Raw genomic sequence first — 15,707 nt, forward strand, 5'->3', positions numbered from 1 at the left:
AATATATTTAAAGTTTTATTACACAGTATTTATTCTGTATTATTTATTGATTTATATTTATACCTCTGGTATTTAATTTATTTTATATTATAAGTATTTCTATAATAATTAATAATAATTGTATTATTTTATATTTGTTTTGTATTATTTATATTTTATTAATATATCATATAATAATGTAAATTATAACATTATATACATGAAATTATTTCGATTTTTTATCATTTAAATCACAAAATGTATTTATCTAGATTTTTTACTTTATAATTACATGAAAAATAAAGTAAAATAAATAAAAATAAAATAAGTCATATATTTAAACTTTTATTACACAGTATTTATTCTGTATTATTTATTGATTTATATTTATATCTCCTGTATTTTGTTGAGTTTGCTACCATTTGTTCCTTCATTTCAACATGTTCTTCCCAAGCCACATGAGAGTTGGCCTACAAAGACATTTGACATCACTTCTAAAGTATAATCGACGTTCTTGGATGCCAAATAGTCTTTTCATTCATTTACGTAATCTCGCAGACACACGACCACAAAAAAAAAAAAAAAAAGAATGACTTTGTTGGTAATTGCCAAGTCTTGTGTATTAGAGCATGCTGTTACATCACAGTGGAAGGGAAACACTCATCCTAAAATACAACAGTCCGATCCCCGCAGTCATAAACACACACTTTGTGGCCTTTGTTGAACTAAAGCTGACATTTGTGGCGCGGTCTGCCCCGACGCTGCCGGTGTTGCAACAATACGTGTATCCGGATGGAACGATCATATCGTTCCTCGTCCTCCTAAAACTGTTAGCTGGTGCAACAGTGTTTGAAACTACGGTACCAATTCATTGCATATTGCCGATTATCGCCCATTTGCAGGATTGAACATTCAAAAGCAAATCAAGCTAATTTAGCAGAGTTACAAACACAGTCGGCTTGACCCGTTTAATGGCCGTATTTTTAAAACGGTCCGATCAAAGACGTTTATATTACAGCCGAACATGTTGCTAAAAGACACAGAGTTAATATAAACTGTTGTTTGTTAGTTTTTCCGATTTGATGCTGCTGTTATGCTACTTTTTTTATATATCTGCCCAAGCGGCAATGTAGTTTTGAATGGGGTTTATAACCCCATTCAGTTGAATGTTGTTGCCTGGCTCCTGTATAATAATAAATAATAAGAATAATAATGATAAACATTATTATTCATTATTAATAATTAGTAAAAGTATTAATTAATATGAATTACTATTGTTATTATTAATAATAATAATTTTTAAAAATAATAATCATTTAAGTTTTCAGGGACTAATCAGGGACTTTCAGGGATGGATAGATTATATATATATATATATATATATATATATATATATATATATATATATATATATATATATATATATATATATATATAAAATAAATAACAATAATTTAAATAAATAAAAATATTATAAATACAATATAATATATGCATAAATAATATTATAAATTTATATAAATATATATACATAAATATATGAATAATTTTTGTTATTGTTATTAATAATAATTATGATTAAAAATTATAATCATGTAAGTTTTCAGGGACTAATCAGGGACTTTCAAGGATGGCTAGATTATATATATATATATATAATAAATAATAATAATTTAAATAAATACAAATATTATAAATACAATATAATATATACATAAATAATATTATACATTTATATAAATATATATACATAAATATATGAATAATTATTGTTATTGTTATTAATAATAATTATGATTAAAAATAATAATCATTTAAGTTTTCAGGGACTAATCAGGGACTTCAGGGATGGATGGATAGATAATATTATATATATATATATATGAAATAATTTAAATAAATAAAAATATTATAAATACAATATAATATATATAAATAATATTATATATAAATATAAATATAAATGTAAATATAAATATAAATATAAATATAAATATAAATATAAATATAAATATAAATATAAATATAAATATAAATATAAATATAAATATAAATATAAATATAAATATAAATATAAATATAAATACAAATATAAATAAACAGCCAGGCTACACTAGCTGATAATACTGTGATAATGTGGATGCTATCTGACTAGCTTAGCCTTCTTTAGCTTCTGGTCTTTATGTTCAAATGAATTCCTACCAGTAGGGGGAGCCCTGGAGCGGAGACACTGCATACTTTTATACAGGTTCCCTAAACCAAATACCTTCTAACAATGTGGGTCACACACACACACACACACACACACACTAACACACACACACACTAGTCTGAACATGCATGTGTGCACGTCTGGAGCCTGCCATTGTGATTTGTATGTTGCTAGACGTGTTGGCGAGGTGGCTGCACTCCAGCTGTTGTTACATAACCTCCCCTCGCTCGCTCTCTCTCTCTCTCTCTCACACACACACACACACACACATACACACACACACAACGTGAACCATTCAGTGTTGTGGGAGGCCTGACCCAAGTTCAAAAAGCGACGCGATTGGATGCTGGAGGAGCGCTAGCCGCGTCCTCGCATGACCTCTCCCACAGAGTCAGTGCGTAGAGGAATTTTTTTTTTGGGGTGGGGGGGGTGGAAAACATAAACGGGGGCCCGTGTTGGCCCTGGCTTAACAAGGCGGGCTTACGATGCAGTTGTAAATCTTCACTTGAATAAGAGGCTGGCAAAAACAAGGCACGGAGCTAAAAGGGGAATATTATTACCCGGAGCCGACACGCCAAACCACTGATGACATGTGAATAATGCGCTGGCGTTGGACCACGACGCGCGCCACATGGACTCGTTTATCGAGCGCAGCTGTTCTTTATTTCAAAAAAACAGCAGAGGAGTGCTTGGCTATTTTCACTTTTCATTAGCAATTTCTTGACTCCCTATTTTGTACTCGCGCCGCCGGGAAAGACAAATGAAGGTCAAGTCATCGCTAGCGTCGTAATCTCAGGAAGGCTTTGCTAAACCGGTACGTCGGGTGTACGCTAATTGGGAGGGCGGGCAGGATAAGACATGATTTGCCGCGAAAGGGAAAATCGGACGATGATGGCAAAAGTTATGACATATTTACAGAACATCGCAAATTTTGTTGGCATGCTCCACCCACACGTTACGCCGAAAACACAAATCTTTCATAATTTAGTGTCTCGTATGCGTGCTTCAAATTTGGTAGCAATTCTCAAACAAGGGTTCCAAAAATTCTACTATAATATGATCTATACAGTTATATATATAGAGATATATTTACAAATATTTATTTAGTATTTATTTTTAATATTTATATATAAAAAATATATATTATAATATATATTTTAACATTTAATATTTATTTAAAATGATCTATACAGTTATATAGATACATATATACATATATTTACAAATATTTATTTAGTATTTATTTTTAATATTTATATATAAAATATATATGTATATATTAAATATATACATATATTATAATATATATTTTAATATTTAAATAGTCAATATTTATTTAGTATGATCTATACAGTTATATAGATACATATATATAGATATATTTACAAATATTTATTTAGTATTTATTTTTAATATTTATATATAAAAATATATATCTAAAAAAACAAATATATATATATATTATAAAATATATTTAAATAGTTTAAAATATATTTTAAACAGTTAAATAGATACATATATATACATATATAGATATATTTACAAATAATTATTTAGTATTTATTTTTAATATTTATATATAAAATTATATATAAATGTTTATATAAAAATATATATTATAATATATATTTAAATATTTAATATTTATTTAGTATGATCTATACAGTTATATAGATACATATATATACATATATAGATGTATTTACAAATATTTATTTAGTATTTATTTTTAATATTTATATATAAAAAATATATAAATGTATATATAAAAATAGATGTATTATAATATATATTTAAATATTTAAATATTTAATACTTATTTAGTATGATCTATACAGTTATATAGCTGTATACATATATAGAGATATATTTACAAATATTTATTTAGTATTTATTTTTAATATTCATATGTAAAAATATATTTATATATATTATAATATATGTTTTAATATTTAAATATTTAATATCTATTTCGCTGGGATAGGCTCAAGCATCCCCCGCGATTTCCATCAAGTGGTCCAATTCAGGTCTGAAGTCCGGACCCTTCACAGTCTCAGGATTCTAACCCTTGAATGTTGCGGCTATGAGCCAGGAAGCATCTAAAATTGTACCCCCCCCCCCCCTCCCCCCGGAGGCAGGAAGTGCCACGAGGAATCAAACATGGCTCTTCCTCCTTGCAATAGGAGGGGCCTCGGTTGGGTTGTGCTGACGCATCGTTTCTCATCCCTCTCACTTTCCTCGTCTCCTTGTTATCTGTCCGACTTTTTCTTTGTCCTTCCTTGTCCTTCCTCGCCCGTATCGCCGTCCTCACTCCATCGTCTCTCTCTCTCGCTCGCTCGCTCACTCGCTCGCTCGCTACACCTTCACAGCGGCAATGACAGGAACGGGTCAGGCAAGGTAGTGACTCCGTATGTGCGTCGGAAGATGGCTTTTAACCTTGTTGACGTTTTTGCGTCGTGGTGCTTAAAAGAGAGCTCAAGCACCGAGATCCGAGATTCCTGACGATGGGAAAATCGACAATCGCCAATCCCATTTATGGTGACTCCAGAAGGGACAAGACACGTGACGACAGGGTGGGGATAATAACATCAAGCGACAGCAGACCGCCAGACGGTCTCCATAGCGACGGCGTGTAAATCGTCATTTGATTTGGAGGCAAAGCAATCGCTTGCTGGAAATTGTCAGCGAAAAACACCCGACGGCACCGACAACGTTTGGTTTTGCTTTTCATTCGTCTCCATGAGGAGACAGAGCATCGCCTGGAGCCAAGAGCCGATCAACGCTTGATGGGCGGCTGCTAACGACGTTACCGCAATTAAGGCTGACATCAAAGTTCACCGATGTGGAGTTGACGCACTTTTGGTCATTGCCGTGAATATTTCATGGCTTATGGCCATGCTGGGCTGCACGTTGGTAGAGTGGTTAGCGCGAAGGCCTCGCAGCTAAAAGACCCGAGTTCAATTCTCCAAAAACATGCTAGGTTAATTGGCGACTCCAAATTGGAAAAAGGAAAAAGCGGAAGAAAATGAATGAATGAAATGAATGAAGGCCTCGCAGCTAAAAGACCCGTGTTCAATTCTCCAAAAACATGCTAGGTTAATTGGCGACTCTAAATTGTCCATAGGTGTGAATGTGAGTGTGAATGGTTGTTTGACTATATGTGCCCTGTGATTGGCTGGCCACTAGGGTGGACCTCGCCTCTAGCTGAAAGACAGCTGGGATAGGCTCCAGCATCCCCCGCGACCCTCATGAGGAAAAAGCGGTAGAAAATAAATGAATGACCATGCCGAGCTGCACGGTGGAAGAGTGGTTTGAGTGAGGGCCTCGCAGCTACAAGACCCAAGTTCAATTCTCCAAAAACATGCTAGGTTAATTAGCGACTCCAAATTGTCTATAGGTATGAATGTGAGTGTGAATGGTTGTTTGACTATATGTGCCCTGTGATTGGCTGGCCACCAGGGTGGACCCCGCCTCTAGCTGAAAGACAGCTGGGATAGGCTCCAGCATCCCCCGCGATCCTCATGTGGAAAAAGCGGAAGACAAATGAATGAATGAATGACCATGCCGAGCTGCACGGTGGTCGAGTGGTTAGCGCGAAGGCCTCGCAGCTAAAAGACCCGAGTTCAATTCTCCAAAAACATGCTAGGTTAATTAGCGACTCCAAATTGTCCATAGGTATGAATGTGAGTGTGAATGGTTGTTTGACTATATGTGCCCTGTGATTGGCTGGCCACCTCTAGCTGAAAGTCAGCTGGGATAGGCTCCAGCATACCCGCAACCCTCGTGAGGATAAGCGGCATAGAAAATTGATCGATTGATGGATGGAGTTGGAGTTGAGCGCCCTTACATTCCACGGGTCTTTTAGTGGTTAGCGCGCAGGCCTCGCAGCTAGAAGACCCGAGTTCAATTCTCCAAAAACATGCTAGGTTAATTGTCGACTCCAAATTGTCCATATAGGTATGAATGTGAGTGTGAATGGTTGTTTGTCTATATGTGCCCTGTGATTGGCTGGGATAGGCGACCCAAGTGAGGATAAGCGGCATAGAAAATGAATGTATGGATGAAGCTGGAATTGAGCGCCCTTACCTTCCACGGCTCTTTTGAAGAAGACTTTGCAGCTCCCGCACGTCACCACGCCGTAATGGCAGCCCGACGCCTCATCCCCACACACCAGACACACCTTGGCCGTGGAGGAGGGCTGCCTGAGTGGCGAGCTGCAAGGACAGGACATTATACGTTATATGGAACACCTATTAGTATAAAACACTACAGCAGGTACTATGTAGTACAGCGGATTCACCACCGCGCAAAGTTATGGGCAATTTTTAAACATTTATCTTTTTTTCATTCATTCATTCATTTTCTATCGCTTTTTCTCACGAGGGTCACAGGGGGTGCTGGAGCCTATCCCAGCTGTCTTGGGGCGAGAGGCGGGGTACACCCTGGACTTTTGGCCAGCCAATCACAGGGCACATATAGACAAACAACCATTCACACTCACATTCATACCTATGGACAATTTGGAGTCGCTAATTAACCTAGCATGTTTTGGTTTTTTTTAGAATGTAGGAGAAAACATGCAAACTCCACACAGAGATGGCCGAGGGTGGAATTGAACCGTGGTCTCCTAGCTGTGAGATCTGAGTGCTAACCACTCGACCACTGTGCAGCCCAAGCCCAACATTATTATCATTATTATGTTTTTATGCTTCTCTGGAATTGTTTTGAACCTGAATCTAACAATTACAAAAGACACTTTTTATTGCAAATGTTGATCAGAAATCAACATTTTTTGCATAGCCATTTGTTGCTAGGCAGAATTACGGGAACATGCAAACTTCACACAGAGATGCCTGAGGATGGAATTGAACCCTGGTTTCCTAGCTGTGAGGTCTGCGTGCTAACCACTCAACCACCATGCAGCCCAAGCCCAACATTATTATTATTATTATTATTATGTATTTATGCTTCTCTGGAATTGTTTTGAACCTGAATCTAACAATTACAACAGACGCTTTTTATTGCAAATGTTGATCTGAAATCAATTTTTTGTTGTTGTCAAAAACTATTTGCATAGCCATTTGTTGCTAGGCAGAATTACGGGAACATGCAAACTCCACACAGAGATGCCCGAGGGTGGAATTGAACCCTGGTCTCCTAGCTGTGAGGTCTGTGTGCTAACCACTCGAGCACCGTGCAGCCCAAGCCCAACATTTTTATTATTATTATTATTATTATGTTTTTATGCTTCTCTGGAATAGTTTTGGACCTGAATCTAACAATTACAACAGTATTTTTTATTGCAAATGTTGATCTGAAATCAAAAGGCATGAGTTGGGGCAGATCAATTAATCATTGGTGGTCTACGAACATCGGGGATCTACTGCACGAGACTACTCTCTTATTGTTGTAAAAAAAATATTTGCATAGCCATTTGTTGCTAGGCAGAATTACGGGAAGTACTGCGGGAAGTAGTTTTTTTCTAACAGCACAAGACTCCTGCTATATAGAGGATCTTTGATGAGCATCTCCTCTATATATGTGCAGTGGGACTGACTGACTGACTGGCCTCCCGTTCGGATTATATGCGCCAAAGTGCAGCTGGGATGGTCTCCAGCTTGACCTCTGACCCCGACGCGACTAAGACTGAATGAATGAGTATTTGTTGACGACATGTAGCCGGGTACACAAGAGAGAACACCTTGTATCAAAACATCCAAAGTGGCCTCAGCTTCCCCTATCTTTGCTTTCTGTGCTAATTAGCTCTCTGCCATCTAAATCAATGATATGCAAGGTGATTGTCTGGTTAACATTCTCCTTCCATCCTTCATCAAAGCAGCTGCCAAGCTCTCTCTCTCTCTCTCTCTCTCTCTCGCTTCGTTCGGGAAGGCAGCACTACAGCGGCGGCGGCGGCGGCGGCACACTCAGATGCAATCAGGAGCGCTGATCTAATTCCCTCTCGTCCATCTACACACACATTCAATTTGTTAGGACGCTTAGAGGAGTCTCCGGTGAGGTGTTTGTCTGACTCCCTGGCGCTGGGCCTTGTGGTCTTTTCAGCCGGTGTGTGCATCTGTGTCGACAAATCGACCCCCCCCCTCCCCGTCTCACCCCACCAACACGATATATACACGATACGTCGGCCGCCTTATCGCACTCATCGCTCTACGCCGTAAGTCAAAAGGCCAAAAAACAGCACGTGTGTCCCGCCTCACATTAAGAGCAGGCGGCCTGCTGGTCCAGCAGCAACAAGGTGACTTTCCCCCCCGCCCCCTCCCCCAGAGGAGTATATAGGTCATTCACTGTGCTCGCATTGGAAGCATAGCTGACAGGCCAGGCTGCAGTAACTGTGCACCAAAAAAAAACAAAAAAAAAACAAGCCCCAAACTAAACACCAGCTAGCAGGCGTTAGCCGAGGAAGCAGTTTAAGCAGCTTGGCCTAAAGGTGATGGTAGAGGAAAGGAAGAATAGGAAGATGGAAGCACCTTAAGGGAATTTGGTGAATTTGTGATTCATGACTTACTTTTTAATGGTTGTTAACAACGCAACCTGTATCTTCTACAGTATTACCTTCCTACTGTATTACCTTTATATGAAATTACCTTTCTACAGTATTACCTTCCTACTGTATTACCTTTATATGAAATTACCTTTCTACAGTATTACCTTCCTACTGTATTACCTTTATATGAAATTACCTTTCTACAGTATTACCTTCCTACTGTATTACCTTTATATGAAATTACCTTTCTACAGTATTACCTTCCTACTGTATTACCTTTATATGAAATTACCTTTCTACAGTATTACCTTCCTACTGTATTACCTTTATATGAAATTACCTTTCTACTGTATTACCTTTCTACTACATTACCTTTATATGAAATTACCTTTCTACAGTATTACCTTCCTACTGTATTACCTTTATATGAAATTACCTTTCTACAGTATTACCTTCCTACTGTATTACCTTTATATGAAATTACCTTTCTACAGTATTACCTTCCTACTGTATTACCTTTATATGAAATTACCTTTCTACAGTATTACCTTCCTACTGTATTACCTTTATATGAAATTACCTTTCTACAGTATTACCTTCCTACTGTATTACCTTTATATGAAATTACCTTTCTACAGTATTACCTTCCTACTGTATTACCTTTATATGAAATTACCTTTCTACAGTATTACCTTCCTACTGTATTACCTTTATATGAAATTACCTTTCTACAGTATTACCTTCCTACTGTATTACCTTTCTACTGTATTGCATTTATACTATATTACCTTTCTATGACATTACCTTTCTACTGCATTACCTTTCTATTACATTACTTTCTACTGTATTACCTTTCTACTGCATTACCTTTCTACTGTATTACATTTATACTATATTACCTTTCTATCACATCACCTTTCTACTACATTACCTTTTTATTACATTAACTTTCTACTGTATTACCTTTCTACCGTATTACCTTTCTACTACAATACCTTTCTACTACAATTACCTTTCTACTACATTACCTTTCTACTGTATTACTTTTCTGATACATTACCTTTCTATTACTATTACATTACCTTTCTACTGTATTACCTTTCTACTATATTACCTTTCTACTGCATTACCTTTCTACTGCATTACCTTTCTACGACATTACCTTTCTACCGTATTACCTTTCTACTACATTACCTTTCTACTGTATTACCTTTCTACTGCATTACCTTTCTACCGTATTACCTTTCTACTACAATATCTTTCTACTAAAATACCTTTCTACTACATTACCTTTCTACTGTATTACCTTTCTACTACATTACCTTTCTACTATATTACCTTTCTACTACATTACCTTTCTATTACATTAACTTTCTACTGTATTACCTTTCTACTATATTACCTTTCTACTACAATACCTTTCTACTATATTACCTTTCCACTGCATTAACTTTCTACTGCATTACCTTTCTACCACAATACCTTTCTACTATATTACCTTTCTACTACATTACCTTTTTACTACATTACCTTTCTACTATATTACCTTTCTACTATATTACCTTTCTACTGTATTACCTTTCTACTGCATTACATTTGTATTACATTACCTTTCTACTATATTACCTTTCTACTACATTACCTTTTAACTACATTACCTTTCTACTATATTACCTTTCTACTACATTACCTTTTTACTACATTACCTTTCTACTATATTACCTTTCTACTGTATTATCTTTCTACTGTATTATCTTTCTACTGTATTACCTTTCTATTACATTACCTTTCTACTGTATTACTTTTCTGCTACATTATCTTTCTATTACTATTACATTACCTTTCTACTGTATTACCTTTCTACTGCATTACCTTTCGACTACATTACCTTTAGACTACATTACCTGTTTCCTGTTTCCTTTTACCCGTTCATTAGCACCACCTATTGGCCGTATATAAAATAAGTGGATGGACTGTTATTTTTATTTGCATGGACTCTAACAACATGCTAATGTCATGTATGACCCGACTGCTGTGTAATGTTTCCAACTATGTAAAAAGCCTCATTCTTTTTTTATTTTCTTCCTTCCCACAAAAACGCCGCCAGGCATCCACTTCATTGTTTTCCAAGTCCTTTCATCTCCTAAAGATAACATACACAACGCTAACTGCTGTAGTCGCTGTTTATTATTTCCCTGACCGGCGCGAGTACACAACACTTGCCTTTCTTCACAGCGAGGTTGTGTGTTGCACGGCCATTCCGTAACTTACACAGAATAATAATAGAAGGCAACAAGTTTGCTGCGTGATTCAAATGTGTTACGACAAAGACGTTTGAGTCCAGTTTGGCTGCCAGCTTTTCCTGGAGTAACTGCATTAAAAAAAGAGAGATGAGTCCACCAACTGGCGGTTCCGTAGGTGTCACACGGTTGAAGCCACTCTACAACGTACTGTACTGCTTGAAGCAATAATGACCATAGAATATACAGTATAATATAACATACACATGCAGTCATGTGAAGAAGTACGCAACGTGCATATATGGATTGCTGCACGGTGGGCGAGTGGTTAGCGCTCAGACCTCACATGTTCTCCCCATGCATGCGTGGGTTATAACCCTTGTGAGGATAAGCGGTAGAAAATGAATGAATGATGTTTTGTTGTTTAGCAAATTTGGAGTGGTCAGACCGGAGCAGGAGGGGATAGAAAAGAAGAAAAAAGAAAACAGACAAGGGAGTGCATTTTTAGACAAAATGTCTAAACAACGATGCCACAACGATGCTACTCCAGTTTCCTCCCACATTAAAAAAAAAACATGCTAGGTTAATTAGCGACTCCAAATTGTCCATAGGTATGAATGTGAGTGTGAATGGTTGTTTGTCTATATGTGCCCTGTGATTGGCTGGCCACCAGTCCGGGGTGTAGCCTGCTTCTCGCCTGAAGAGAGCTGGGATAGGCTCCAGCACCCCCGCGACCCTCATGAGGATAAGCAGTAGAACATGAATGAATAATAATAATCATCATCATCAGACCTCAGACCTAGAAGACCCGAATTCAATCCCACCCTCGGCCATCTCTGTGTGGAGTTTGCATGTTTTCTCCGGGTACCATCTGGTACTTTTACAATCAGTAACTGTTACATTTGTTCACTTCCTGCTTTCCATAATACAGTTTAAGTTTTTTTTTGTTTTTTTTCCACATACTGAAATGCTATGGCTTTTTAACGTAGTCCTAGCATAGAAGTGTTTCAAATGTACTTCTTCCCTGAGATATTATATTTCTCCTCTCTTGTAGAGAAGTATTGGATGACATTTTTAGCTAATTGCTTATTTTTAGCCTTATGCATTATTTTAGCTGTTTGAAAATGAACTATATCAGCAAGTTGAAGTATTTGTAATTTTAGAAATAAGGAGTTAGTATGTTCTCTGTAGGCGGCATTATGAATTATCCTTACTGGCCTTTTTTGCAGTACATTTAGCCAGTGAAGATTGCTTTTATAGTTATTAGCCCATATTTCCACACAATAAGTAAGATATAGTAGAACCAGAGAGCAATAAGAGTAGATAATACAATACAAAACCAAAAAAAAAAACTCCCGCACTTGTGGTGACCTAAGACTTTTGCCCGGTCTTGTATGTCTGGGTCAACAGAGTCTTTGTCAATGTGGGTCAGAGCCAAACTAGAAACACTAATTCCCGCAAACAATCATCCAAGTAATCATGTCTGTGCGACAAATCGGGGATGCAAAGGAAGTCAAGGGGCCCGATATGACCGAGCTAACATCATTAAGGGTGAACAATGAGCATTGAGGTGGCAGCGAGGAGGATGACGACCATGGAGGCTCACGTGGTCACCAAGAACCCCCGTGTGACCCACATAAGCACATTAGCAAGGCCTGGACTGCAAACAAGCACCACACACACACACACACACACACACATAAAGAGTCTTGTTGTGTGCAACAACAATGACCTCATCGTGCACGTATGTAGCGCTGTTAGCTGCACCGCTACAGGTGTGTGGTCTTCTAGTTCAGTCACAGTTCTCAAGTTCTCAACCCCTGACTTCAATACATTTTTCATATTTACTGTATGTATATATAAGTGATATATGTATGCCGCCCCCTATTGGTTGTCTTCAAAATGCTTTGGAAGACATTCAAGCATCCAAGTCATTGTGTTCTACGTCCTTATGGTGTATTAGAGCGATCTATTGGCGTTCTGTTTGATATGTTTGTTATTGTTTATTACTCCTACAAGTAGAGGGTATCGTATACTCATGTTACTCATGTGAGAGTTAAAGACGTCCAGCTAAGCTAAGGTTAGCTCAGGGAGCTAACCCGCCCATTGTTTTATGCGTTGATCATTGTCAATCAATCTACTTCCTGCAGCACTGCTGTGTTTCCTGCTGTATGATCGCTAGAAAACGGCTAGAAAACAGCTAGCGATTATTAGCGATTAGCATTACAGTATATAATAATTGTAAAAAAAATAATTAGTTGGCTACTACGCGGATTTCACTTATTATTTGTTATTTGTGAAAACTAACCCCCGCGATAAACGAGGGAACACTGTAGTCATAAAAATGGCGGAATGTCAGGTCGGGAGTGTGAAGTTTAACACCCCACATTCACTTCCCCCACCCTGTGGTGTTTTGTGTACATGTTGTACGTCACAAAATGCACCCACATGGACTGTTGGGACAAACCTGACTTGGGAATTGTCCGGTTCGGAGTTTAGTACCAAGTCCATACCACTTGTGTGTAAGGGGTGTTTAGGTCAACCACTCGAGACTTCCTCAACCATCCTGTTGTGTTGAAAGCGATTGTTGCTGTGCGACAAGTAATTTAAACGTGTGATACCCGACACCGGAGCTTCTATTACGGCAAGGTGTGACACAAGAAACGATATACATACATGCGATTGGATCTGGGAGAACGAGACGGGACAACGTTATTTTTAAGAAATCTACAATAAAAAAATACAACTGGACAAAGGGACTTAATTGACTTAACCATTTTTCGGGCGAGCCACCCAATCACAGGGCACATATAGACAAAGAACCATTCTTCGGGCGAGCCAGCCAATCACAGGGCACATATAGACAAAGAACCATTTTTCGGGCGAGCCAGCCAATCCCAGGGCACATATAGAGAAACAACCACTTTTTGGGCGAGCCAGCCAATCCCACAGTACATATAGACAAACAACTATTCTTCGGGCGAGCCACCCAATCACAGGGCATATATAGACAAACAACCATTTTTCGGGCGAGCCAGCCAATCACAGGGCACATATAGACAAACAACCATTTTTCGGGCGAGCCAGCCAATCACAGGGCACACATAGACAAACAACCATATTTCAGGCAAGCCAGCCAATCACAAGGCACAGATAGACAAACAACCATTTTTCGGGCGAGCCAGCCAATCCCAGGGCACATATAGACAAACAACCACTTTTCGGGCGAGCCAGCCAATCCCACAGAACATATAGACAAACAACTATTCTTCGGGCGAGCCACCCAATCACAAGGCATATATAGACAAACAACCACTTTTCGGGCGAGCCAGCCAATCACAGGGCACACATAGACAAACAACCATTTTTCAGGCGAGCCAGCCAATCACAGGGCACATATAGACAAACAACCATTCACACTCACATTCATACCTATGGACAATTTGGAGTCGCTAATTTAACCTAGCATGTTTTTGGAATGTGGAATGGAAAATAGCTTTATGGTTATGCTAAAAAAAAAAACAAAAAAAAAAACTACAGTTCCCATGATGCTGAATAGAGCTCAAGCAGGAAGTGAGTCCGAATTAGACTCTTCTATCATATGTTTTGAATAAATCCATATGCAGCAATTGTGTTTTCATCTGACAAATATGAAGTAACTTTGATGAAATGTAGAATTACTCCAAATTCTGTTTGGACGTTTAACACCATGGCAGCTGCTGAATGGATTAAAAAAAAAAAGCAGGACCGTAAAGCGATGCCGAGTTACTGTGTGAAAAGCAATGGTGGATAAATGTCGGGTCTAGAAATGCTATATTCTTCATCGACTGCAACATTTTAATGGAATCCAATTTCACAGAAAAAAAGAAAAAGCCGGGAAATGTTGCTGATGCTGCTATTTTGCTGCCTGTCTGTGTGAAAGAGGCTCCTGCTAAGGATCTCCAAAGCAGTACAGTAGTCCTCCAATATTTACAGTCCAGAGCGTGGGCATCTGGACCATCTCGGCGTCTATTTGAGTTGGGAGAGCGCAGGTAGTAAAGCCAAGCGGAGGGCGAGAAAGAGAGGACGAGGCAGCTTACATAACCACGGGCAGACAGTATAAACATTTAGGTTGACACCCACTCAGCACCTCTCCCAGGGAGGAGAGAAAGGTCTTACGGGCGGCATACGAGAGAGAAAGAAAGCCAACCGAGGGGGATTTAGTTTCCTCTCCCGAAGGTGACCCTGGCGTTGCGCTCTCCCAACACCTGAGCGTACGGAAAGGTGAGACTTCCCCTTTGTGACTTTGCCGCACCTCCAGCTGCTGCGCTCAAGGTGGAATCTAACTTTGGACATTTGCATGGAGGGATTTTAGGGTGCTTGAGTTCGCTACTCGGTGGAAGAAAAGAGGTGCGGTAATGAGAAGAACTCAGGATCAATCTCCCTCGCTTTTGTGGTTTATCATAATGGTGGACGCTTTTATGCATATTTTCATATAAATTATTTATATACCCTTATTTATATATATATATACCCTTACCTAATATATATTTGCTTTGTAGGAAGCAGAATAATTTAGTACATATTGTGTTAGCAGGCTGCACGGTGGTGAAGTGGTTAGCGCACAGACCTCACAGCGAGGAAACCTGAGTTCAATTCCACCCTCGGCCATCTCTGTGTGGGTTTTCTCCTGGTACTCCGGCTTCTTCCATCATTCCAAAAACATGCTAGATTAATTAGCGACTCCAAATTGTCCATAGGTATGAATGTGAGTGTGAATGGTTGTTTGTCTATA

At 38.3% G+C, this 15,707-nt stretch overlaps 1 protein-coding gene across 2 annotated transcripts in view; it reads right to left on the reverse strand.

Moving 5' to 3' along the window:
• The window catches only part of nr3c2 (nuclear receptor subfamily 3, group C, member 2), an 80,355-nt gene that overhangs the window by 19,592 nt on the left and 45,056 nt on the right, over positions 1-15,707 (reverse strand). For both annotated transcript variants that reach the window (XM_058088192.2, XM_078793615.1), the window contains exon 3: positions 6,278-6,405. In XM_058088192.2, coding sequence (XP_057944175.2) covers positions 6,278-6,405 — 128 coding nt within the window. The remainder of the gene's footprint in view (positions 1-6,277; positions 6,406-15,707) is intronic.

This window comes from Doryrhamphus excisus, linkage group LG9, assembly GCF_037039965.1.
Source record: "Doryrhamphus excisus strain RoL-2023G ecotype Guam linkage group LG9, RoL_Dexc_Guam_v1.1, whole genome shotgun sequence".
Taxonomy (NCBI): Eukaryota; Metazoa; Chordata; class Actinopteri; order Syngnathiformes; family Syngnathidae; genus Doryrhamphus; species Doryrhamphus excisus.